This window comes from Ixodes scapularis, unplaced genomic scaffold (genome assembly GCF_016920785.2).
Source record: "Ixodes scapularis isolate PalLabHiFi unplaced genomic scaffold, ASM1692078v2 PGA_scaffold8__174_contigs__length_109621045, whole genome shotgun sequence".
Lineage (NCBI taxonomy): Eukaryota > Metazoa > Arthropoda > Arachnida > Ixodida > Ixodidae > Ixodes > Ixodes scapularis.
The window spans coordinates 31,041,722-31,067,254 of record NW_024609883.1 but is presented as its reverse complement, the minus strand read 5'-3'; the positions used below and the strand labels follow the sequence as shown (position 1 = coordinate 31,067,254).

At 50.3% G+C, this 25,533-nt stretch overlaps 1 protein-coding gene across 1 annotated transcript in view; it reads left to right on the top strand.

The window, feature by feature from the left end:
• LOC115313516 (afadin) overlaps nucleotides 1-25,533 on the top strand; it is a gene marked incomplete at its 3' end in the record, with an annotated part of 69,864 nt that overhangs the window by 16,253 nt on the left and 28,078 nt on the right. The window contains exons 8-20 of the mRNA XM_029972483.4: nucleotides 534-746; nucleotides 2,385-2,440; nucleotides 3,917-4,083; nucleotides 4,989-5,432; nucleotides 6,738-6,997; nucleotides 9,293-9,523; nucleotides 11,788-11,902; nucleotides 13,832-14,088; nucleotides 15,731-15,796; nucleotides 16,232-16,305; nucleotides 16,924-17,042; nucleotides 19,326-19,442; nucleotides 21,769-21,911. Of these exons, the coding sequence (XP_029828343.3) occupies nucleotides 534-746; nucleotides 2,385-2,440; nucleotides 3,917-4,083; nucleotides 4,989-5,432; nucleotides 6,738-6,997; nucleotides 9,293-9,523; nucleotides 11,788-11,902; nucleotides 13,832-14,088; nucleotides 15,731-15,796; nucleotides 16,232-16,305; nucleotides 16,924-17,042; nucleotides 19,326-19,442; nucleotides 21,769-21,911 (2,262 nt within the window). The remainder of the gene's footprint in view (nucleotides 1-533; nucleotides 747-2,384; nucleotides 2,441-3,916; nucleotides 4,084-4,988; nucleotides 5,433-6,737; nucleotides 6,998-9,292; nucleotides 9,524-11,787; nucleotides 11,903-13,831; nucleotides 14,089-15,730; nucleotides 15,797-16,231; nucleotides 16,306-16,923; nucleotides 17,043-19,325; nucleotides 19,443-21,768; nucleotides 21,912-25,533) is intronic.

Sequence of the window (25,533 nt, the reverse complement as noted above, 5' to 3'; positions counted from 1 at the left end):
CGTGAGATGCGAATTCTCGGCAGGTTTCTGCGGGCCCTTTGCACGGTAAAACGCGAATCTGCGGCGTCCGCATCCTGCGACATTGTTTTCTGTGACACGAGAGTTTGTAGCGAATTCTCGCATGTTTATCGCATCGTGAAACGTGAATTTGTGGTGTCTGCAATCTGGAGTATTAGTTCCCGCGTCATATGGTTTGTAGCGGCTGCCCCAGTGTTTATCATTAATTTTTGATAAAGTTTTGCTGTGGCATTTCTAAAGGTCCATGCTTTTCACCATTTATCTCTATTTTGGGTGTTCTTTCTGTCGGAACTTGACGGCACCATAATGTCCTACACAGCTGAAACTTTGCACCACACTTTTTGTAATGCCTAAAAGTCTCCACAGTTAAATAATTCAATTAATTTTAAGCTAAGGCTTCAAACGCTGGCCCTCCAAGTGATGTCCTCCCTTAATACAACGGATCGTTGACTTTTTAGTATCCGGTTAAAACCCGGTATGTGCGGTGGTGAAACGGCCTGTTCGGATGTGTGCAGCTGCAGGGGCCGGGCATCCACCCGCGCCACTGCGTGATAGCGCACACGGAAGGGGTGGTGACGGTGACGCCCAGCCACCAGGAGGCAGAGATCTACCTGGATGGGTGCCGGGTGTACGACACCACCATCCTGCAGCATGGGGCCCTGGTGCGCTTTGGCCGACACCACACCTTCCGCTTCCTCGAGCCGGAACTGGCACACCGGCCGCACCAGGTACGCCTACCCCGCAGATGGCGCCACCTACCCGGGGTGGTCGGTGGCACTTCTGTAGACGGGTGCCACCCACCTGGTGTGGTCAGTAGTGTTCTATTTTCAGCAATGAAAGAAAAAAGTTTTATTTGATATCGGCGAAGCACACCGTGCGGACGGTTACAGGTGTACTTGCGCCCGTAATTAACACTTATCAGGTGCCACCTCTATGGGCCACCAACCACAGGAGGTACACCCTCCATAGTCGTGTTTGAGTTTGGTGCCACCGTACGTACACCCAAAGAGGGTGGACTGGTGTGGTCGTTCGATCCGCATGCTTCGCTAACGGCAGGTGCTGTCTTCCAAAAATAAACCCTTTCCGAAATTCAGCCTGGCCACTTTGATCGCTATCATCATCTGCGGAAAGGCACCTGTGCCATACCAATGGCGGCCTTCTAGCGACTCATAAAGGAGGACGTTGAAGATGCTTCTAAGGGGATGATGCGAGGCCTGTACATTCGGGGGGTCAGTACGACGCGACGTAGGAATGTAACGCAAGAGCTACGTAAGCGTTTATTTCTAATAACTCAGATTCAGTCAATCTGCAGGCGGCACACAATCGGCTTTAAAGTATTTTGGTGTATAGAATTTTCCCGAGGCATCTGAGTGGGTTGGAGCATTGTTCTGAATGCGGGTTCTTGGTCACCATCGAACTGGAAGTGATCGAGAAAGAACTCACACGGAAGAGTTCCTCGCGTGCCGTTGACTTGCTAAAGTGACGGTGCCGATACAAGTTCATTTCCGCCATTGATATGGCAAAAGCTAAACTGCTTTACGAACCACCAGATGGCACTGAATTTCGGAAAGGGTCTATTGAGATCAACTGAACGTGGAGAGAATGCAGTCTAAGCTCGTTATAACAGAGTTTGATTGTGACCAAGCTTTTGGTCTGTTGTAAAAGGAGTATGTTGAATGCAGCAATGGTATGTAGAGGAAAACCAAACTACACAAATCAGTATGTTATATCCAAATGTCTGGTGTAACCAGGTCTGTTCTAATAAGCTTAGACTGTAGTCGATTGAAAATGGGATGCGGCGAGGATGCGCTTCATAGCTATCTTTACTAGAAATCGATTGGTCAGCAACCTCTTGTAAAAAAAATTTGTTGGAGGTTGTGTACTCGTGCGAGGGTAGACGGTATGTCTGTACACTCGTAGAAAGCTTGCTAGGGAGAACCATTTGAAGAAAACTGCTAGCGGGTGAGTGAGCATTCATAAATTCGAGCGAGAATGTGGTGCACGAAACTAGTAAACATTCCTTTTATTAGCTATCAAATGAGGGTGCCATTCGAGAAAGCTCGGTAGCATCCATAGGCATTACCGTGAGCAGCCTCTAAGCCTAACATGAAATCAAGGTGTTTACGTGTAGCGTTCGAGCCATAAGATGCCACCAGATGCTAAATATTTTAGAAGTTACTAATGTTTTTTTTTTTTTGGTGTACCAATGAATGCATTGTGTTTTGCAGGTTTCCTTCCTCTAAAAATCCCTCAAAATATATTCGAGGAAGCATGTTACGCTTTTCACTATAATCCACCACTCTTGTGTACTGCAGGCTGTTTTCAGGGAAGTGTGTTTCATGCCGGACCGTTTGTGTCTAATGCAGAATGTTCCCAGCATGGTTGCCCGGGACGGCGGCTATCCCCCCGAGTACGCAGAGAGGTGGGTCACGTCTCGAGACTGCTCCGTGCTTTTGCATTTTGGCACAGCCCGCGTGCCCCAGTGGCTCCAACCCCGACGTTTTAACCGCCGGCAGCAGGATTGCTACGTTGAATTGCACTCGTGGTGCTCGCCCCACTATATTGGGTTGCACATCCGTCTCAGTGCGGCAGTTATTTGCACCCGCCTCGATCCAAAAGTTAGCGAGACGGGCGATTATGAGCAACCGTTTAAGGTTGCGTTTGAGCGCGTCCGACGGTTTCTTGATGACTTGCAACCGCCTATGATGTGCCGGTTGCTGTGACCATCAAGGTCAGTGCAGTACGTCCCAGTGGTACACAAGGTGTCGTAGCTTGCTCGGTCCCACAGGAACGCCATTTCTCAGTGAGCCCTCATCAGACAACAAATGCGAATGGCAGGTCTGGTGAGGATGTAACGTGCCTCGCGCGCGGGTTGGTTGCAATCGCCGTTGACTTTTTTTAACATAGAGAAAAAGTGACATTCATGGAAATTTTTTTCGTTGATAATGAAAAAGAATCGTATTGCTAATTTTATTAAAACCTTTAAATTCTAAAAAGAAAAAATTAAAAAAAACTGGCAATTGCCTGTTTGTGCTGACCGCGTCGTACTCTGTGCCCGCGCGCTGTGCTGGCGTGATGGCCATGGTTCCTGGAAGGCAGCTTTGACCAGTGTGTTTACCGCGGCCTCGTTTGTGGTTCCTCGACTGCCTTTTGACGAAGTCGCGCCTGCGGAGGTGCCGTTGCCTGCCATGATCCTAGCAGCGGCACAGTTGCAGCGGCTTGGAATCGGCCGAAGCTTGTTCCGTTGGAGGTTGGTTTGTGGCTCGGCGGTTGGAAAATTCGGCTGCCACGAGTTGGGACGCCGCCACAACAATGACACTCACTTTCGCTCCTCTTTTTGGGCCGGAACTTGCGCGACCGACGTATCTCGTCATCCGACGGCGTGAGAGGCCGACTTGTGTAACATGGCATATGTTTCAGACTATGGATCGCATCTGGCTTATTGTTAGCAGGAGCAAAACTTTAAGTGGAAAACAAGTTTTTCCAGAGATAATCCTCGCGTGGTGCATATCTTGCGCTTAAAAAAATTTTCACGTGCGACGCACCGAAAATAATCTTTGCTCTATTCGCTCACAAAGGAGCTCGTACCATAAAAATAATCGTTCGCAACATCCGTCGCATCTTGTCGCAACGAACAATCTTGGAAAGGCAAATCTTTGTACAGTCCGCACCCGTAGCTCGTGTGCTCCGCATTAAATTTCAACTTTTAAACTCGCATGGTTGGTGTGTTATACTTGAGAAAATATGGTAATCAGTTGCCACTTTGAAACCACTTACGATGCGTGGGTGGTACGGGACGCAAAACGCCGGTCAAAGATGCTTTCCTGCACCTTGGTGGCCCCTCTGTCTCCTGAGGAGGTCGCCCCACACTGAAGGGCCCTGGGGCGTGTTCCCGCAGACTGGTCGGGGAGGAGGACCCGTCGTCGGCGTACGAGGGGCCCCCCGACGCTGGGGAGACTGCTTCGGTCCACTCGCATCGCACGGAGGACGCCGGCCCCCCGCCTGGGGGAGACGTCCGCAGGGGGGACCCCATCCTGCCGGCCGTGCTCGAGTTCTGGGAGGAGCGTGAGTACCCCACAGTTTGTCTAGACTGGGGGTTCCTAAACGGGGTTCCTGGGAACTCATGTTCCCTAAGGACACAGGTTCTCTAATTTAGTTTTGTGGGTGTAGTGTCCTTTGTTGAGGGAGGACAAGATGTTCTGACTGACTGCGAGCTTAAATGAAAACGTTCCGTTTATCTGCTCGTGCTATCGGACTTGCATAGACTAGTAACTTAGTTGTCTTCGTCGGCGCCGACGCTGGATCAACGTAGGTGAAGCATTTTTCCTGTTTAAACATTATTTTAGCGGGCCCGAACAACCCATTGATGTGCAACTACTGTAATGTCCGGAGTTGTAGCCCTCCTCCACCCAAAGTTAAAAACAAAGTGAGGTCGGGGATGTCTCGGTGGGCAAGCGGGATAGGTTAAGAAAAAGTTAGAAACAATGCCCATTTTCCTGTGTGCATCTAGGGGCTGCAACGGAGACATAGCGAACTCAAAGCTGGAATTAGTCTCCCTGTTTCCTAGAAGAAACTCTCGTGGAACAATGTTTTTCTATCCTGAAGTTCGTTGCCTATGTGCATGGAATGAGCACTACTGTTGGACATCTTTCGTAATCATGCTCAACGCAAAGGACGATTATTTGATGAATGCGCATATTGAGACCGCAATGTTCTAGTAAGTTCAAAAATAAACAAGGTACAAAGAAAAAAACGCGCAGCGAGCGAGCTGTCGAACAAAGTGCGAGGCTGGGAAAGCGGAAGATGGCGATCGGGTCGCGTGCCTTGTTCATTGCGAGGTGCAGGCACATCCTCTTACGATGGATACCTGCACACTTCCGTGCTCTGCGTTCAAACAATATGGGCGATTGCACCGTCGCTGCGTGAGTAAACGATGCGGGCAGCCGAAGAGAGTGGCCTCCTTCGTGCAGACGAGGCGGTGTTCCTGGAGGCGGTGGTGGGGCAGCTGGACTGGGCCGGGGTGCAGTTCAAGCTGGCACCCACGTACACGCTGTACATGGCCTGCCGCTACCGGGCTTCGACCCACTTCCGGCCGGAGATCAGCCCGGCCGAGCGGGCCCAGCGCCTGACGGCCCTGGCCAACCACCTGGGGGCCCTGGTGCGGTCCACGGTGGAGCGGCGCTCCTCGGACCCGGGGCCCCTGGCCCTGTGGCTGGCCAACGCCTCGGAGCTGCTGCACTTTCTGCGCCAGGACCGCCACCTGTCGGCCTACACCCTGGACGCCCAGGACCTGCTCACCGAGGCCGTGCAGCTCGCCTTCCGCCACCTGGTGGCCGCCCAGCGCAGGGAGCTGGCGCAGGCCTTGCCCAGGGCCTTCCTCGAGGCCAGGGACCCCGGCTCGGACAGCGCCGTGGGTGAGTGGATCACATCGCCCGATGGCGTCACAGCGGCCAGTTCCCCCTACACGACCGTAGCGGTACGAAGGGACGTTGCGAAGAACCGTCATGCGGATGCCGTGGGGGCATAAATTAATAAATAATACGCACGTGAAAGAAGGGGGAGGAGGAGAGGGTACGCATGAGGAGGAGGGGCATATCCTCCCCTCAGTACCCTCCCCTCCTTTTCCTCAAGAGCTGCGCTCTAAATCGGCGTTACAGGAGGTTGCAAACGTTTCTCCGTTTCTTGTTTTTTTTTTGTCAGCACTTCAAAATTTGACAAAAAGCAGGAGTAGAGGCATGAATGGGACAGAGAAGTGAAGTCCCACACCTTGGATGCAGTTGGCGGCGCCTCGAAAAAAGGGGGAAGCAGCATACACAAATCATTTTTAAGATCTTTTTTTTTTTCCTAATCTCTAGATCTAAGCATGGAGGGTGCGGCCCTTACACGCAGTTATACGGTGTTTTGTTGGCTCTTTGCATTGATCATTTTGTGTGGCACCCAAAGATCTGTTCTCGTTAGATTAGTTTTTGCCCCCCTGTACCGCAATTGCAACGTTCCACGCTCGAGCCTTCTTGACCCATGTTAACATTAATCCGTAAAATGGAAAAAAGGAAAAAAAAAACAAATTGTTTTGTATTGTATTAATGGGTATTAACGGCCCACTCTGGCAAGCGCCCGGAGAAGGCCCAGCGGAGACCACGTGACATCCAACGCAATCGTGACGTAGGTCATCTCAAGACGAGCAAAGCTACGGCGAGGCTGACGTCGAGAGGATGGCCTAGTCGTTCCAGCCACCGAAGCGGCTGCTTTTGTACGAATTTTGAGTGACGGGTTAATCTTCTCTAATCTTGTAGGGGGACAATAGCGACTTCTGTGACACACAAAAGGCATTCTTGGGAAGAGGGGAGTTCCTCCTGCCCCTCTTCTCTTGTCGTGGCCGGAGGCGAGACAACCTCCGTCACTAGCTGCCAAGGTTGCTAGACGGGCATTACGAGCGAGGCGTTAGCGACATCCACCAGGTGCTCTTTGCTAATCGTTTAATTCGTTTTAAAATTCCTTTTCGTGACTTTTTTAACAATATATTGGTATGTTCGACTTGATGGTGCTTTTTTGAACACATATAGACCAAAAAATGAGCGCCGAAATTTCGTTGTAGTATCCCTTTAAAGTGTGGCCAGGGATCAGAGCCCCAGCAGGACCGTCATTGAGAGGCGGCCGCAAGGCGCAGGAAGGGGATCGCCCTTTTCCCCTGGCTCACGAAGCGAGGCGTCCTCCTGCAGGAGAGGTGCTGGGGGTGCTGGCAGGCAGCATGAGCCTGCTGCGGCGCTGCCGGGTGAATGCGGCCCTCACGATCCAGCTGTTCTCCTGGCTCTTCCACCACGTGAACATGTGGCTGTTCAACAGCCTGCTGGCCGGCAGCAGCCCCTGCAACCGGCAGACGGGCAGCCTGCTCAAGCGCCGCCTCGCCCACCTGGTGGCCTGGGCCGAGAAGCAGGGCCTCGAGCTGGCCGCAGACTGCCACCTCGCTCGCATCATTCAGGCAAGCCCTCCTCTCGGGACGCGGGGTGCAGCTCTGTCTGCGGGTGACTCGGAGAATCCGTTGCAATTGTATCGTGCGTGCCGAGGCGCTTTGTTTTGCAACTTCGGTGAGGGGAAACTTTTTAGTGCGTTAAAACATTTACGACAACTTGCGGAAAGCGAGAAATTAGCTATATTAGCAAAGTTTTAGAAAATGTGACGATGCGAATAACGGCATAAAGCGAAGCGTGCACTCCCTCGCAGGCGTCACGTGAAAGAGCGGAGTGGGGTTCCAGAAATTAGTGTATCTAATAGCATTGGGTTTTTAGTCGCCAAAGGTTACAACTAGGGTTCCATTTCCCCACTCCCCCGCTGTAATGCTGGGCGGCTTTCTGAAAATAAAATAGAATAAATCTTTTGCGGGTTTATTTTTCTTTACTTTCCAGGGACTTTTTTGGGGGATTCATTTTTTGAACAGATTCTGTGTTTTTTTTTGTGGCTTTTTTTGGTGTCAGACAAGGAATCTGTTTATTGGAACTTGTCTTGAGGAAAACGCGACACAAGCGTGGGATTTCCCTATCTCCGGGCAGCAGGTGCACCATCCGAGTACCTTTAAAACGTGCCAGTACTGCGCGTCTAATCTGAACAATTGGTAAAAAAGTCTGCGAGGAATTTGATCGCCGTACACCAAGGTCAAGCGTGGCGCTGGCCAGTCACAATTGCTGAATTACTTGCCGACTTTTTTGCCAAGTGTCCAGATTGAAGCCAAAGAATAGAGTAGCTTCCAGGAGATTTCAGTGTGACCTGTCTACCAGGTCAGTACTAAATAAAATTGTAGATAAAGGTTCCTTCTCATGAAACTTAGTTTTTTTTTTATTCAAGGGCTGCTACAGTTTAAAGTTTTTTGGTTTTCCTGATTTTGAATAAAACCGACTCGTGGGTTAATTTTTGGAGCCCACAGGTTGAACCCGTTCACAACGAACCCCGATACAGCGACTTATTGTCTATATCAAACATACAAATATTTAAAACGAAGACACACATGACAAACTACATATTGGCTATTATCAAATTTGAAATAAAAAGCTGTCCTCAAAAATGCGCAAATGCCAGGCGCTTTAAAAAAAGAATTAAAAAAGAAAACTTTATGTTTCGACTGTTCGAGACAAAAGCGGTGACCGCAGATCCTAGAAAGAAGAATTGTGCTTGAAAAGCAAGGTCAGGGGTGTTTCTCCACAGCGTTCCCATGCACTGCTTTGTATGTATTTGCACGCGAGCTCGTAGCGTGCGAAAGGATTTGTGTTTTCTTCTTGCCGAGTTGGCCAAGAGCCTATCTCTAACGCTCGGCGGCTAAGTCGGCTTCTCGAAATAGCAGAGACCAAGGCCAAGATTGACAGAGGAAAGAGGTTTTCCTTCTTGCCAAACAACCTCTGCAGTCTAGAGTGTGCATGTTGTCTGCTTTGCTTTTTTTCTGCCCCTAGACAGTTAGCTCAGCTTATTGTTGTCCTTTCCCGTTGGTTCCCCTTTTCAAAGCCAGTTCTCGAAAGAAATGGCGAGCAAATAACAGCAGTCCTTGCCATTTTCGAACAGACTAAATAATTTATAGAGTTGTGAATGGTGGGAAGTCAGATGTTGCTGTGGCCCAAAAAAGCAGAGAGCACGTTTGGCACAATATTAAAGAACAAAGAAGCTATCCAGCAAAATGCCCGAGGCAGACGGAATGCCGACATAAAGTGCCTTCGAAAGCCTGCATTCGACCAAATGGGGAAGCCCGTCTACCGAGGGTTCCCAGATATATGCTCCAGCAGAAAAGCAAAAGACTTTACGTTTGTCCTCAATGTAGAAGACTTGACTGACGGGTCTGGATGGCTTCGGCGCTTCAAGGGCCGCTATGCGAACGTGGGAAGGTGGATTGAGAAAACTGGCGAGCGACCACTGATATAACAAACTATGATATATAGCAAGCTACTACGCACGCGCGTCGGGGAGTTATTTATAAACAGGTTTGACTGTACAGAATAACGTGGGGTCCCAGTTATAACTGTGAACCTTGTATATGCTAAAACTCGGTAATCGTCTCAAATTCAGACGTGTCAAGACCAAAGACCAGGAAAGAAATTCGACTGAATTGATGTGAGAGGTGCCAGGAAACCAAACAGTCTTTACGGTTAAAAAGGGAAGCTATAATACGCAGCATAGCCCACCTCATCCTCTGCCAAATGTTCCCCAATCCATAGCGTACAAGCCCCATCGCAGGTGATGCCCTCTCCCTCCAGAGCGGCGTTGGTCAGTCGCGTCGTCCTTCCCTTCCCCGCAGGCGGCCCACCTGCTGCAGACGCCCAAGGGCAGCGGGCCGGAGGAGGTGGCCTCGATCAGCTCGGCCTGCTTCAAGCTGAACTCCCTGCAGCTGCGCCACCTGCTGGAGTGCTACGAGCCCGGCCCGGACGAGGCCCCCGTGAGCCCCTCGCTGGTGGAGGGCGTGGTGCGGGTGGCCCAGCAGACGGCCGACCAGCAGGCCCATGCCGAGGGGCGGCCCCTCCGTCTCCAGGTGGGACACTACCGGCGCCCGGTGCCCGGAACAACGCCGCGGCGGGCGATTTTTTTCAGGCATTTTGCCTTACGCCCACGTACGATAACTACCACGTGAACAATGATAGGTGTCATTTCTGGCGGTAGGAGGAGTCCGTAAATGCTGTCGCCGTAAAAGTGCACCTGCTGGGGAAAGCTATGGTCAAAGAATCAACGAAGCGTGCAATAAAATCCCTATATCGTGTGGGTTCGGAAAGAGATCTCGGGGTGGACAAACTAATTGGGGAGGTTTGGCTGACTTTCTGTAAATTTGCTTCGAGGGAAACTGAATAGGTTTTTGAATTTGAAGCAAAATCAAAAAAGCTTTAGAAGTTGGAATATATGTACCCAAAAGTTTCAGTTTTTCCAATAGGAACAAATAGTAATCGCCTTATTTCCGCAGCTGTGACGATGCACCAAGCGCAGGAAAGGAGGAGATTGAACAGGAAAACTAGCAACGTTAACGGTGGTTCGACGCAACCCTCGCTCGCATCTAAGCTCGCTCGGACGCCTTTGACAGATACAGTGTAGACCGCATATAACGTATGTCGCGGGAGTCGCGAAAATCCGCGCAATAAGCGGTACTGCGCTATAACCAAAACATAAATTTTTCAGTCCAAAATACATGCCATGAGACAACTTATCTTTGTAAAACAATTTATATTATATTAGACGAAAAATAAAGCTTAGTTTGAGGAAAGTCTTTATTTCACCAGACTAGTGTGTCAAGTGTGTCTTGCATTTTGAAAGAAATGAGCGACTTTTGCCTGGCGCAGCCTTTTAACGGCGTCGCGGGTTGCGGACGGACGTTGCGAGCGTTCAGGATTGCTAACCCTAATCACTTTTCTCCGGCGATGAAAACACGTGAAAATTCGCATCCTTTATACGGTACGCGCCAGTAATACCTTCAACTTGAGCACAGTCACGAAATGCTCCAAATGAGAAATCCGGGCGATGTTCGAAAACACAAATGCTTAGAAAGCACCACTGTAAACAAACACGACGACATGGGCGTTTCTGTTGTCTTGAGAGTGCCGCCACGGCATCGCCGCACGAGTAGGTGGATCTTCCCTTCTAGTATGTGCTGGGTTATCATAGCAACGCACGACGAAAATTCACAGTCAAGGATAGCGCTTTTACGTGGAACGGTAAGCTTCCTCCACGCCGTCTACGCTGACGATCATTACCGACGCCATGTTTGCGGATAAAAGAAGCCGCCCCGCGACCGGCATGCAACGCGCGCGAACACTTCTCCTCGACCTGCGATTGGTCTGTCGTTGCGGTTTCCAACGCAGCGGAAGGACGCACGCACATGAACGACACGTGCTTGCGTGCCTCCGTCGCTATGGCAACTGAAGCTTCTCTCTTCGCGTCTCCCCGCATCTTCGAGCAACCTCCTTGCCCCGCGAGTGCCGCTTGCGGCTAGCGCCGTGTGCCGTTATCTTGGTTATCTAGTGTCGCACAGAGAAGCGTGCTCGCTGCGCCGGTCGGCGCGGTCGGCGGGCTGTTTCAGAAACCGCACTATAATCGGCATTTCCCTTCGCGCGCCTGCATTTTAAGCGGTATGTAATTACATGGAGTTCTATGGGAGGCGAACCGGTGCTTTAAAAAAGACGCGTTATACCCAGTCCTGCACTATAATTGGTTACTTTGTAAGTGGTCTATACTGTAATCAGCAGCAAGGAGGCTCACGTGCGACCTCTGGCAACTGTGCTTGTCCTGCGCAAAAGAAAAGTGCTTTACAGTTACTACTGCCCAATAGAAGTTCGATAAATAAACTCGGGGGACAAACAACTAAAAAAAGGTGCCCGTGATTTTTTTTTTTTTATTGTTAAGTGCTTACATTTTTTGGGGGATTATTTCTAATTTTTGCAGCATCCAGGGATTCCTGGAACACTAGGAGGCAAACGGTAGCAAACCGTCCCGTTGAAACTTGCAGATGGTGCAACACGAAACAATAACGTGATCAATGTTTTTGTTTCGTGTTTCATGCAACAGTGTCGGCCATGCAGTTTGTTTCTGTTTTCCTCCCTGCACGCCTAAATAACGTTTTTTTTTTCAGAAACCTACAATCGCAAAATTTGAGCACGATAAATCCACCACCCAATATACATCTTTGGGAAAAGTTTGATGTCACCGCATTCATCGGCTTAGCTATACAACTCTTCTCTATATTACATTTGGGAACGCCTCTTAGAAGCCTGGGGAGCCTCGGATGGTGTGCGAAATGGGACCGTTTTGCAGGAGGACCCGGACTTGCAGCTGCCCTTCCTGCTGCCGGAAGACGGCTACTCGTGCGACATCGTGAGGGGGGTGCCCCCAGGGCTGCAAGAGTTCCTCCAGCCCCTCGCCCTCTCTGGTGGGTGGCACCGGCCTGCCGGCCAAAGCCGAGCTTCGGCTCCGGGCTCGGCACTAAAGATCGGTTCACGGACTCGCAACTGTTCACGATCGACTGCGCCATGTCGGGTTCTTACACCACTTGCGACTGCTCACGACCGATAGAGCGGCGGCGCAGCCGGTCGTAAGTGACCGCAAGTCCGTGAACCAGCTCCCGCTACGATACGACGGAGTCAGTTGAGCGACGCCGAAAGTGCGTCAATGCTGTGCTCGTCGTCGCGGTGCGTTCGCTACCGCCGGCCAGACTGGCCCCGTGTAGGGTGACGCGCGCGACCGGTTTAGCCGGTGGTAGCAGACGCACGAAAACGACGAGCGTCGGGACGACATACTTTTGGTGCTGCTCGACTGACTCCGTTAGGTGGTGGCATCGGCTGCTCTCTGCCTCGATATGAAACGGAGTATAAAATTGGCCACGTTCATTTCCCATACGGATGACGGTTTCCTGGCTGCCGGCGGCAGCTGCACTTGGGAAACAGAATGTGTAGATTTTTTTTTTTTTTTTAGGGTTCCAGAAACATATCTTCGACGAGTTTGCTTATTGCGTCCTCGTTCGGGGTACTTCGACTTTTGCACAACGATATTGCATTCGCGTTGCGCCGTTGCCTCTCGCAGTCTTGGAGGTGGCACGGCTTAGAGGTGAATGCGGCAGAAGCCGGTAGGCTTGAGGTTGCTGCATAGCTTGACAGTTCATAAGCCAGGAGTGTCGTCGTGACAGCGACACTCTTGTTGGCTCTTCACTTTTGCCGCAACTTTATAACCAGGTACCAGGATCGCGACTTCATTCGATGCCAGTTCGGGGGTAGACTTTCCATTTTCCCCGGGGGGTGGGGGGGGGGGGGGGGGGGGGCAGGCAGGCTGAGAAGTTGTCCGGGGGGGTGCTGCGCGCTACCTTCTCGCAAGAACTGGAGACAGATGCTATACGAGAGCATGCTGGGATTCCATTTGCCATGTATTTTGTCAATAAAGGCAATGTGGGCGTTATTTTGTTTACATGCCACTACTATACTCTCTTTCACATGTGGCGTACAACGCTGTCAAAGCTACAGTAAAACCTCGTTATAACAAAGTTGAAGGAGCGATCATAATTATTTCGTTATAACCATTAGTTTGTTATAGCCAATGTCCATTTCTTCCCTATTAGCAAGCAAGGGGAATTATGATTGCTTTGTTATATCCATTAGTTTGTTATATCCCATTTTGTTATAGCGAGGTTTTACTGTATTGGCATGAGCATGAGGCTTGATCCCGTTAATCATTTGCATGCATGCTCGTGCTAACGAAACCATAGACAAAGCCACATGCTTGCTCCAGTAGCTTTGGCAGCGTTGCATACTAAGTATGAAACGAAGTATAGAAGCACGTTACATGGCGCGTAAACAGTGTCTCGGTAAGGATCATAACTACGAGGGGGCATCGGGGCACGAGCCCCGATGCCCCCCCCGTAGTCTACACCTATGGTGGGCGGTATAAAATGCCAAACACGTAAGGCAAAGGCGCGTTCCAGGCACCGTCGTTTATTTTTAAGTATACAGTCGAATCTCGTTAATTCAAACTCTATTGTAACCGAAAATTGATTGAATAAAGCAAAGCTTGAATTATTGGGAGGTTCCTCTCATAGAGATACATAGGATGGGACCTGCGTGTTGGTTTGAATTATCTGCAAGTTTGAATTAAGAGAGTTTGAATTAATGAGTGTCGACTACTGTTAGGTGCGAAGATAGTTCATTGTACGAGCGTCGAAGGTCCTAGCTCTCGCACCCCTCGGTCCTTCGACGGTTCACTTACGGGTGCCACGCAGTTGTACACGGACGGACGTGGCGTCGTGGTCGTATGCGACGTCCCGTGCATTCGCCTTGGGGCGCGAGGGTGAGCATTGCTCGTCCCCTCGCAGGTCTGTGCCGGCTGACCCTGCAGCCGACCTCCCTGGGCTACTGGACCATCTACATGTCGGACCAGGACGTCCTGGGCCCCCCCGGGGCTCCGGAGCAGGCAGGCCCCGTCCGACCCCAGGGCCCGCCTCGCCCCTCCCCGCCGGAGGTGCGTGGCGACGGCCGGGGTGGGCCGCGGCCCCCCGAAGGGCCCCAGGTGGCCACCATCACCCTGCACAAGAGCTCCAACGGCATGGGGCTCAGCATCGTGGCCGCGAGGGTGAGGGTCCAGTCTCCAACCGTCCTGACTGCAGTCGTCCCGCCTCCGGCTTGTACGACGCCCTCAAACGTGCGCGCGCGGCCGAAGCGCAGAAAGGCGTGCTGGAGGCATTGGAAGGGCACGCCTAGGTGACTATACTTCGTTTCAGCTTAGATCCGAGCGCGGCCCACGTTATGAGCTGAAGGGCCTAACATTGAGCGCAAAAAGCGCAGTGCCATGGCGTGCACTCTGGGCTTGATAGGGCTAGCCGGCGGAGGAGCATGCACAGAGAGACGGCGAATACCGGCTGGTTCTATCAACTGCAGGGAGCAAGCACGCCATGACGTTGTGCCTGTTTTGCTGTTCGATTGGCCCTTCGGCTCATAACATCGGCCGCTCTCGAACCTAAGCTGAAGCGAAGTATAGAGAGGGGCTGGAAAGCATCCGAAACCACGGAGAGCACTGACCATTTGACGGACGACGTCCAAAAAAGTGCTCCCTTGATTTCCTTTTGACGACGTCGGAGAACTGTCATGTCGTCGCAGCAGCATCGGCGGCGGACATGGCAGACGCCCATTCTGCTGCGGGTTGCCCTCCGGCTTGAGGGTCCATGGAAGTTCCATCGGCCAAAAGTTGGGACGACGACAGCGACACCAGCGTTGCCACTTGGGGAGCGCTTTGGATGTGTGGGCGGAATGGGTTGCTCAACATTCCGGTTTGAAGATTCCCTCCAGGCACCGTACGTGCACAGATAGGGAGCGAGAAGGATAGTGAGCAGAGAGCTTGCAGCAGTTTGAGATGATCATGTCACCTCCTCGCATCTTGTATTGCTAACACGGTCCGTAAAGACTTCGATCAAGCAGTTAGAAGCCCACGGATGTGGGCATGCCAGTCCCTCTACGAGAGAGGTCCCGGCCGTTCAGCTAGTCATCTGTTCTTCGCAGTCTGCCAGATTTTTTGCGGGCCATGTGAGGCACGGTCATTGCGGCTGAGCACTGGGCTCTTTTCCGACCAGCTGCCCCAGCACTTTTTCTCGATTATTAACTCTTGTTTGTAGACGCCAGCCTCGTGTCGACTCTTTATGTGGGTGTATGCCCAAAGATTTCCAGAGCTTTGAAAGTAGGGCGGGTGTTTTGTTTCTTATTCAACTGGTTTAGATTTTGGAGGCACTTCAGACCTACATTCCGGGGGAGAAAAAAAACAAACAAAAAAAAAAACTTCCAGATTGCCAGGAATACATGCTGTCCTGCAAGACTCGCCAGCATGTCAGTTGCTGACGAAAACCAGCCATCAGCATTGTCTTTATGTGCGTCTCTTTTTGTTCACATTCCACCCATTAAGAAAATGGCGATAGAGCCCGGGCGGGCAACTGATCTTGTCATTCCGCAGTGTCCTTTCGCACGATAAAGTCCATCGGTTATGATCACCATTACCATTGCAATGAAGCGTCTCCTAAATGGACGAGCACGTGAATGCAGAGTCTGAATCCAGCAACAGATGGCGCTTTTCTGATCTTGGTAAACGAAGGACTTTGTAGCTGGCAGTGCCTTGTTTTATCCCCTGTCTTTTCTTGGTACCACTTCTGGGAAATTGTTTGGGTGGTTGGGCGTGTTGTCTGGACCAAGTGGGGTTTTGAGCAGCTGCAATTCGTGTTCCCTTTTAGGGCACAAACCAGGACCGCCTGGGCATCTACATCAAGAGCGTGGTGAAGGGCGGTGCGGCTGACCAGGTGAGCCTCCTTTGCATGGCATCGTGCCGGGGTTTCCAGACGCCTAGCCAAGGCCTTTTGTATCTCCATATCTTTCGAATGATGCAAGGTCACATCGACAGAGTTTGATGACCCTTGTGCTTGTCAACCATCTAAGATTATTGTATAGTGTTGGGTGTGCGTTTAGGTCCGGAACGATAGTCAAACGACAAAATGAGAAATCTCTTGTTTTAGGGTTTTTCAGTTTTTCTACTTTTAGGAGTTTATCGTGACATAGCGAAAATGCAGAACCCTATTTACAGGTGCATCTGACGGAAAGACTGTTTCTGTATTGAGGGTAAAAGAGTGGCCTCACGTTTTGGGCCCGGGGTTCGTCACTTTTGTTCCCCGGCACGTGCAGTGCCGTGGCGTCTCTGCCGCGGTTCTTGATGCACGACCCGTGGTCCCACCTTGCAGGACGGCCGGCTGCAGGCCGGAGACCAGTTGCTGCGTGTAGATGGACACTCGCTAGTCGGCATCACCCAAGAGAAGTAAGTGCAGCGGTCGGCACGGGTCAGCCCTCAGTTTTGTCCTCTTCCGTGGGGAAAGCACTCTGAAGGGCCTTGCCGATTTACGCCAGGTGCGGCGTTTCGCAGGACAAAGGGGACCCAGGAAACTCTGAACTAAAAGATTCACCTCGATTCTTTGCATAAAGTTGAAAGGCTCGGAATGCGTTGCATGTGCATGTGTAGCCTCTAACTTATGGATGTTCGAAACTTTTAGACGTGTATTATATGTCCGACGTTTTGGGGGTTTTACCTGCAGAACGTCGGACAGATCAATACGTTTTTGGATCTGTCTGACGTTTTGGAGGTCTCTCACTTTTGTGTTGGAGTTCAAGATGAGTTCAAGATGTTTTGCATAAAATCGCAGCGTCACGCTCATGCTGCTGAGAAGTTGAACGAAATGAAACGAGGTCATATCGAACTGCAGAGCGAGAGTTCGGGTTCAGTTCGTACTGGCATTGCACCGAGGTGGTACTGGGGCAGCACTGGTGCTCAGTGCATTGAGGCAGCTGCTGGACTGGGCCGGAGAACTGTGTCTCGCCGTTGTTAGACGGGTTCGTCTGCCGACGGGAGGAGCGGGGCCTGAGACGGTGTCCTTTGCAGGGCGGCCGACCTGATGACCCAGACAGGGCAGGTGGTGAACCTGGAGGTGGCCAAGCAGGGGGCCATTCACCACGGACTTGCGGCCCTTCTCTGCCAGCCCTCGCCTCTCATGCACCGCGGTAGGCTGGGGGGGAGAAGTTTGGGCCCTCTCGGGATCGCGCTCTGCGCAACAAATTGTGCGGGGGTCTTGTCTGGGCCGACCTCTCTTAGGACCGGCCACTTTTGAAGCTCCAGGGACCAGACTGGGGGGGTGGTTTTTGTATTCTGTGGCCAAGGCCACCAACATTCCAGTCGGTGGGAGAGGAATGGAGTTTTGGAGGTCCCTTCGAGTTCACCAAAGTCGCACAATTTACGGTAATTTTCGGAGATGGCCTATACTCGTCAACTTTTATGTGCCGCGTTGTTGTGGCTAGCATATTTTCTACAATGCTGCAAACCCTCGCTGCTGCAACGTTACTTTGTCTCACTTCTCGTTTCGCGCACTCTATCGCACAAAAAAGATGCCAAACGAAGTAGTGTGCTCACGCAAGTAGTCGCAACGGCGTTGGGGTGCTGTGGAAATTACTATGCTTGCCTAGACAATGTGGCACAAAAAGGTTGACGCCGAGTATAGTGCGTTTACATATTGTGCTTTGGCGGGGATCGAACGGTCCTTCGTTCTCAGTCAGTTCAAAGTACCGTGAGGGCGCATAGCCTCGAGGGCATTCCAAGCTTGGTGCGCGGCACTGCTGCGGCGTCTGCACTCCCTCCTGATCCGTCGCCCTCCCCCATGCTCTCCGGAAAAGCCAACCGGGGTTCCTCCGCGGCGACGACCTCCTCGAGCGCGTCCACCCCAGACCTCTGCGCCCTCCGCAACGCCCTGCCGCCGGCATCCTCTGCCTGTGGCAGCGGCGGCGGCCGTGCCGTGGCGCTGCAGTGGGAGGCGACGCAGACGCTGGACCGGTCCCGTGGCAGGCGGCCCGCCCCCGCTCCCCCGTCGGTGACGTGCGTGCCTCGAAGGCCCTCGATGGAGAGCAACATCTTCCTGCTGGGCTGCCTGGAGTGCGAGGAGGAAGAGCCCGCCCCCTGCTTCTGTGCGGAGTGCTGCCCCCTCTGCAAGGGGGCGTGTCCGGAGGCCGAGAGCCTGCCCCCGACGCCGCCGCCCCGCAGCGTGTCGTTCCTCGATGCAGGTCGGAACGGCGGCCACTCGTTTGGATGCCGTCCACTCGATCCATTGCATTCTTCTCGCTTTATTTATCGTTTCAGATCTACTATTTGAGTTCCTCGGTTCCAGTCCGTGGATCGAGTTCCTTGCTTTGTGGATTACGTTCCTCGTGTCGACTCCTTGGTTCGGTTGTTCTGGCGGATCGTCGCTCGCTTTATTTTGTTCCGTTCCTTCGGTTTGTTGTCTTTATTTCGTTTGTGAACGGCCTTGCGTCGCATTTGACGTGGCCATGGGTTGGGCATGTGCACGTGTCTTCAAGCACCTTCGTTTGTGTTTTTGCACCGTCGGACAGGAATTTCGTTTGTTTTTGTTTGCACACGGCATGGCCAGTGGCTCGGTTGGGTTAGGCATCTCCATTTATTTTCCCCGGAGTGGTTGGGTTTTTGTACTTTGCAGTCGTCGCTGCGAGCGCTTATTTTTCGGCTGATGGACACATGTGCGTTGCTCGGAGAGTTCATTGCCGCAGCACGACTCGACTGCTCCAGTTTTTGAAGCATGCCAACTGCACCTGAATCGCCGAGCACTGAAGACTGCACCAACTTTTGAGTTGCAGATGCCGAAATTGGAGTCTGGTGCTCGCAGATCTCGCCGTTTGCTTCAGTCTGTAAAGTGCTCCTCAAATAGAGGAGGGCAGAATTTGGGTTTCAATTTCATTTTGTCCCGAATTCGAAAATATCCGCCTGCCATAATGGCGCGTTTGTGCGGAGCCAATGGCCATAAACTGCTTGATCAATGTTAGCAGGACCAAGCCATCGTAACTTCTTTATTTCTTTATCTTCGTATCAAAGGACTGTCATCGAAACTAAAGGAGTGGTGGAAATGGCTCGTTTTTGGGACCTTAGCCTAAGGGTTTTGAACGGTAAAATATTTTGCCCTTCAACACGCCTCAAAGTACAGTGTGAAAAGGTGCCTATGTGTTTGCGCTAACAGTGCCGCACATTATACTGCGTTTACTACCTCAGTACTAATAAAGGGGGTAATTGTTAAGAAACACTTCACTGGAATAAGTGATCCATTTCATCATTCAAAAGCTGACAACCCCGGGCAATCAACGTTATTGTCACTTGTTTTTTTTGCGAACAAAATTAGCGTCGAGAAACGTCGGGGTGCGTCGGAAGGAAAAAGGTACTTGCCCGTGCTTGCGCACACGTGTCTGGTGGTGAGGCGTAGGTCCCCGAACGCGTTGACCGGTTTGCAGGACCCCGGCGCCTGAGCGAGCGGGACATCCCCAGCCGACTGGCCCAGGAGGACAGGGGACATCCGCCAGGGTACCGGCCCCGCATCCAGGGCAGCAAGAGTGTGCCGGTTCTCAACAGTGAGTGTTGGCGCCAGACACTTTGTCCCTTTTCTTTCTGAAGCGATGGGTTTGTACGGGGACCCTTGGCCGTGCTTTAGGAAATGAGGCCATGGGAGACAGTGTTCTCCCCCATAGTTTGATGCTCATCCATTTGCCTCACATTGAGGATAGGAATTGCGTATTATCTGGTAGGCATTTCGCACTATTGCGTTTTAGTGAAAAAACGCGCCGATCGTCTAGAACCTCATCGAGTGCTGTTTCACCTTCGTTGCATTTGACCTCTTGTCTAAACCAGCCTATTTTTGGGTACTGCTCTCATTCTGAGTCCATGTACCAGTGGAGTTTGTTTTTGGCCTCTTCACTTCAACTGGGGTGATGCAATATGGCGGTGACGGGTCGTTTTATAAAACTTCCTTGTATATCAATTGATTACTTCCTAAGCACCAGCAAAACTTAGGAATTAACTTTTTACAGCGAAGCTGTTTATGGCTAGGGTTCCGGGGATTTGTCGTGTGCAGTGACAAAAACTCTACGCTCGCACTGCCGCACACGCACGCCTTCCCCGTATAAAATATTCGAAGCAAATAACCAAAATAAAGCATTGACGAACGTGCATGCAAGATGCCTTTCGTTTTAGGCTTTTTGCTTTAGAACAGTTACTACTGCACACGCCGGCAGGTGCGGACCATGGAACACCATTCCCTGAATTCTTCTTGATGCTTGGGTAATTTAGCAATGGGTCTATTCAGTAGATCTATTATCAATAGGCACCATGTTCAAGATCAGTAGACCCTCAGGTAGATACTAAAGGTTTCTCAAAGATTCGCCGCTGTGCCATGTCTACGCTCGCATCACCCTCTCTTTGTCGTCGTTCCAAGCCGCTTGCGTGCCTAGATTCCTTTCCTTCTGCCCTCCCGGTGTGGGGGTCCCGTCGCACCTGTCTAGTTTCATCCAACTGCCTGGGGCAGGTCTGTGTCGTGTGCTAAACAGCTTCGCTGGTCATCCACCTTTACAGAGTGGAATGGCTCATGATTTTTTAGTTTGCACCTTTTCAGTAACGGTGGTTAACGTGATGGTTGAAGATAGTGGGTGGTGTGGAACTTTGGGATTTTCTATCGATCCGAGCCATGGGTCTTGGTGGTGCCTTTAGTTGAGCCTGTTTGTAACAACCCGTGTGCAGCATAAAAATGAGCATTAGTTTATTAAATACAGTGTTTAAATAAAGTCAAATTTGGGGGTCTTGCATGCCCTGGTGGAGGGCTTGGGATTAATTTACACCACCTGGGGATCTTTTGACGTGCAAACGAAATATGTCTGCCTTCTCCGCAGTAAGCTTCCGTCAGATTGCGTGCACTTTGGCCGGGATTCAAACACGCCACCCGGGCATTCATAGGCCGGTGTCTTGCTACAGAGCACCATTTTTTGTTATTTCCCAAGTTGTTAAGAGTAAGTTAAGATGTACAGCCACTCTCGCACCACCCCGCTGGGCTGCTCAAACACATTTTCCTTAAAGGAGCGAGTGCCACACCACTTGCTTTCTTTTTTCTCTATGCTATGCGTGCTGCGGGGCAAGGCAGCGATTCTATACTCTGTTTCAGCACAACCTGGCAGACAGCGGAGGTCAGACCAATTGCAAAAATTCCCAAAGCTAGCTTGACGGTGGGAATGTCTCGTATGTTTCTGGCCAACCTCACTCCCAGCAACTACTATGTAACAAGGGAGACAATGATTGCACACCTTACTTAGGTCACCTCTGTTGCTTCTCAGTGGCTTTGAGGCAAAGCACCGGCCTACGGATTTTCAGGTAGCAAGTTCGAATCCCAGCCAGGGTGCCCACAATCTAACGGGGGCTCATTGCGTGTAATCGAGATTTTGGTCCCCGGGTGTCAAAAGTAATCCCCGGTCCTTCAGAGGGGTATTCCAGATGCCCCTTGTTGGTCTGGCCCGAAAGAGCCTTAAGTTTGATTTGTTTTGTTGTTTTGCCTCCGTTGTCCTCTAACCCGCACTCTGCCCGAGTCCTCTACGGTCACGGTGTTGAGACCGGCTTCAGCAGGGGTAGGTCTTCTAAAGAAGTTTCATCGAAAGGTATGGCATACAAGCGCGGCGTCTGTACAGCTGGCTTTGGAAACCTTTTTGGTATTGGCGGATGGTGCTGCACGCCTCGCAAGGAAGGCGTGCGCTCTAATGACACGTTGCCATGGACCCTGCTCTGATGTTTTGACTGGCTGGCTGGGGTTGTGGCCCTTGCCATCCGCGAAATTATGATAAAGCAGAGTCTCGTTGCCTGCAACGGGAAAGCCCGCTTCCTTGTCAAGTGACCTTGGGATGCCCGCGGGTGTTGCAGGTGGCTACGCGGGCGAGGGCACGCCGGGCGGTCCACCGCCGCGGGGTGCGATGCACCCGCTGCCGGGCCACCAGACAGCTGGCGGCCCCGGCTACCCTCCCGGGGACTATTCACATTTCCAAGAGCCGCCCCCTTCCTACTCGGTGAGTGGAGCTCACGGCGATTCGATTGCTGCGCCATCTGCTCCGAACTGCGCCAAAGCAATTACCCTGCTACATCTTGCTAAGACTTGTTTTCACTCTTTTAATACTGAAAATGGAATAAATCGGGCCCCGTTGCGTGATCGGATCGTAACGATAGGCTAGTGCAAATATCCAAAGCTTTCGATTATCGCCTCGAATGACATCGCATCATTATTAGCTGAAGATGTTATAACATTATGCAGATTCCAGTATATATGGTAGACTGCGATATTCTAACAATATCTTTTTCACTTTCAAGATTGACCAAGGATACTTGAATATTGCAAGAAGACTTTTATAAACTGCTCTATATGTTCATTTTTTATGCCAACTCTAATTATTTCCTTCATATAGGTTGCATCTGTTCTATGGCACAGTGGATACGGAGAATGAAATGGACCTTTTTCCAGTAATCTGCTGCGCATGCATGCACCCCCTCTCCTGGCCTTGCTTCCCGCTGTCGCCATTTTCGCGGGGGAAAGTTCTGTTCGACTAACACATTCGGCACTTGTCTTTGCGCGTATTTCGTGCCTTTTGGCCATTCTTGTCTGAGTACATGCCAGTGTGCGTCATAGATGGCAACGACAATCGATACAACGGCACAGTGTGAATTTATTCTGACGGGCGGAGGCAAGTTGGACCGCCCTTCATTTGTAGTCCGAAGACAACTCCCCATACGGTGCTCGTCACTGGGAAAGGGTCCATTACCTGTCGTAGTAAATGCGAGCCTGGAAGTAACCTAAACTAATTCAGGGACAATTTATTCTTTTAGAAAGTGTCTTTTTTGTTTAAATTTTGATTTTTATTATTATGAAGTTCTGCTTACCAAATGCCATCAATGTTCATAATCAAATGACAGAACCTGTGTATTCTATCTAAATTGAGAGCTGCAGTTTCATTACAATCTTTACAACTTAAAAAAAGCATGAATTAGGATTCTGGAAATATTATATTCAAGCATTATTTCGGTGGATTTATCTATTTCGTTTACATTTGATTTCATACCTAAAATAACCATGCACAGCCCTTCATCAATCAGCATCTTGTCACGATGCCTTGTTCTTCTGCATGCAATTCAATTGCTAGCTAGGGAAACATACCTGCCATGCTGTTGATACCATGAAGGTGTTGCACTGAAGTAGGAAGGCAAAGTAGACATAGACTCGTAAATTTAACAAGATATTTGCACTAGTATGAATGAAAATGAAATGTTTGCTTATACTTCAAATTTTCTTTTTGCTGTTACCAAATTGACTTTTGGCTTCTCCAAAAGGTGCTCCAAACTGACTCGGTCCAATCGAGTCGCGGAGCGCAAGAGGCTGTCGCCTTTCCTCGGCACGTCGTCTTGCATTTTTTCCCTTTGATCATTCGTTGCGTGTCACGGGTCAGACGAGTTGGTTGGGAAACGGTGTAGGCCCCAAGTCGCTGCATTCTTTTGTCCGTCTTAATCTGAGGAAACAATAGAACAACGAAAACTGAATCTTTTTGTTTTATTTTGTTTCATACGTGCATACCTTACGACCGTGTCCCAAGGGGCATGCACGGGGGGGGGGGGGGAAGGGGAACATAACAAGTAATGCATTAAAAGCAATGCAAGACGAAACCGAGCAATGCAAAATAAAGAAAATAATGGTTTTATGTGATTGAAAAAGATGTGAACAGTGCGATCCATTCATACCGGTACCAGATATAACGATGTACCGCTTATAACAATCAGTTTCCAGAGTGGAAGCAATCAGTTTTTAGTCCAGATATAACGATAATTGGTTATAACGTCTGAATTATCGGATTTTCTCATTACCGTTAGAAGTGGATTGCACTGTATCAATTTTTATAGTACAGTGCAGTCCACTTATAACGATATTATTAAATGCGGAAAATCCGATCGTTATAACCAATTATCGTTGTATCCGGACTGACCCTGAAAACTGCCCAAAATAGTTCTCCCAAGCAGAAGGTTACTCACCAGTGTTCACTGAATCACACCATAGAAGAAGCGCCGCTATATAACAAAGTTTTATTGTAGGGTCATCAGCAAGCACACAATGAAATGGTGTCAAACACGCTAAAAAAAATCCAAGGTCTCCGCTTGCTTGTGCGGCAGCTGGAGCTTGACTATCGTGGTGTGCATACAGCTCGTACGAGGCTTCCCTAAGCCTTCTCCCCTGGTCGTCAAAGCCGCTTGTTCCAGCCTTCTTCATTAGGACGTCCCCGGATTTCAGGATGGTAGATATCGTCGACTGAGAGTGCTCATACTTCCGGACGAGACTTCCGACCTTGAATCCTTGCCGCCAATCACGGAGGATTTGCTTTTTCTCCTCGAAGAAGATAGCATTTCGCTTCGTCGGAGCCATCTTTCATGCCAGCGACGCGGGGAAGAAAAGGGCGGGGAGGGGTTGGGAGGTTACGGGTATGATGATGATGATAGCGCCGAGGTTTTAACGCCGCGCGCAGCGCCTACTCGCGGAATATTCGGTCGGGGCCCATCGGCGATGATCGCGTCCGCCAATCTCGGTCGTTTCTTCGCGGAATTTCACAATTTTTATCTAATTTTCTGTTGAGTTTTCGTAGTAACACATTCTACGCTATCATTTATTGATCGTTATATCTGATATGCCGGGAAAAATGCATCGCTATATATGGTTTATTTTTACATAGAACCAATGCAAAAATTGATGCTCCTATAAAATCGATCGTTATAACCAGGGGCGGATGCAGGAATTTCCTGATGGGTTGGTCAGGTGTTGGTCAGGGTACCATATGTTTAGGAACCCTCCCCCTCTCCCTCGTTTCACGCCCTAAATTTTACACACGCAGAATTCAAAAGGGGAGTCAGGACATCCAGACCCCCCTCTAATTCCGCCCCTGGTTATAACCAATATATCGTTATAAGTGGTATCGTTATAAGTGGACTGCACTGTATATTGCACTTGCACTCTGAATTCCACAGGAGTTTCTAGAAATACAGTCCCAGCCGGCGGCTCGTTCAGTCTGGCAACTAAGAAATGTTGAGGGGTTGTGTGAAAATGCTTAAGGGGAGACACCCCCTGGGAGGGTCAACTTTTGAACCCTGGGCTTAAAATTAATGAAATCTGCAGGGTAGGCTGGTGGTCATGCTAGAGTGTGCATAACAAAATTTTAGGTCTGTCGGTTAAGTGGGAAGGAAATTAGGGCAGCTTCTATCAGCAACACCCCTACACTGTTTAGTTAATCTATCGTCAGAAAACTATCACAATATTCAAGAATTTTATACCCTAGATATGTAGCAGAATGCCTAGGATATGCGCCTATGGAAAGGTTTTTGTAAAAAGTAATTGATTTCTATCAATTTTCCCTTCTGCGAAATTGGTCAACTTTTTGGTCTTCTGTGTCTCCGACAAAATGTCAACATATTTTATAAAAGACATCCGTAAAGTGACAAACAAACTCCATAGGCGCATTCCTTATTAAATTTCAGTAAGGAAAAGTGAAGAACGAGCCTTGCCTGTACATGTATTTCCATTCTCAAACGATAGATTGACTAAAATGGAATTTATACAAAAAAGTAGAACGGAGAAGAATGTGTTCAAAGTGCTCTAAACCC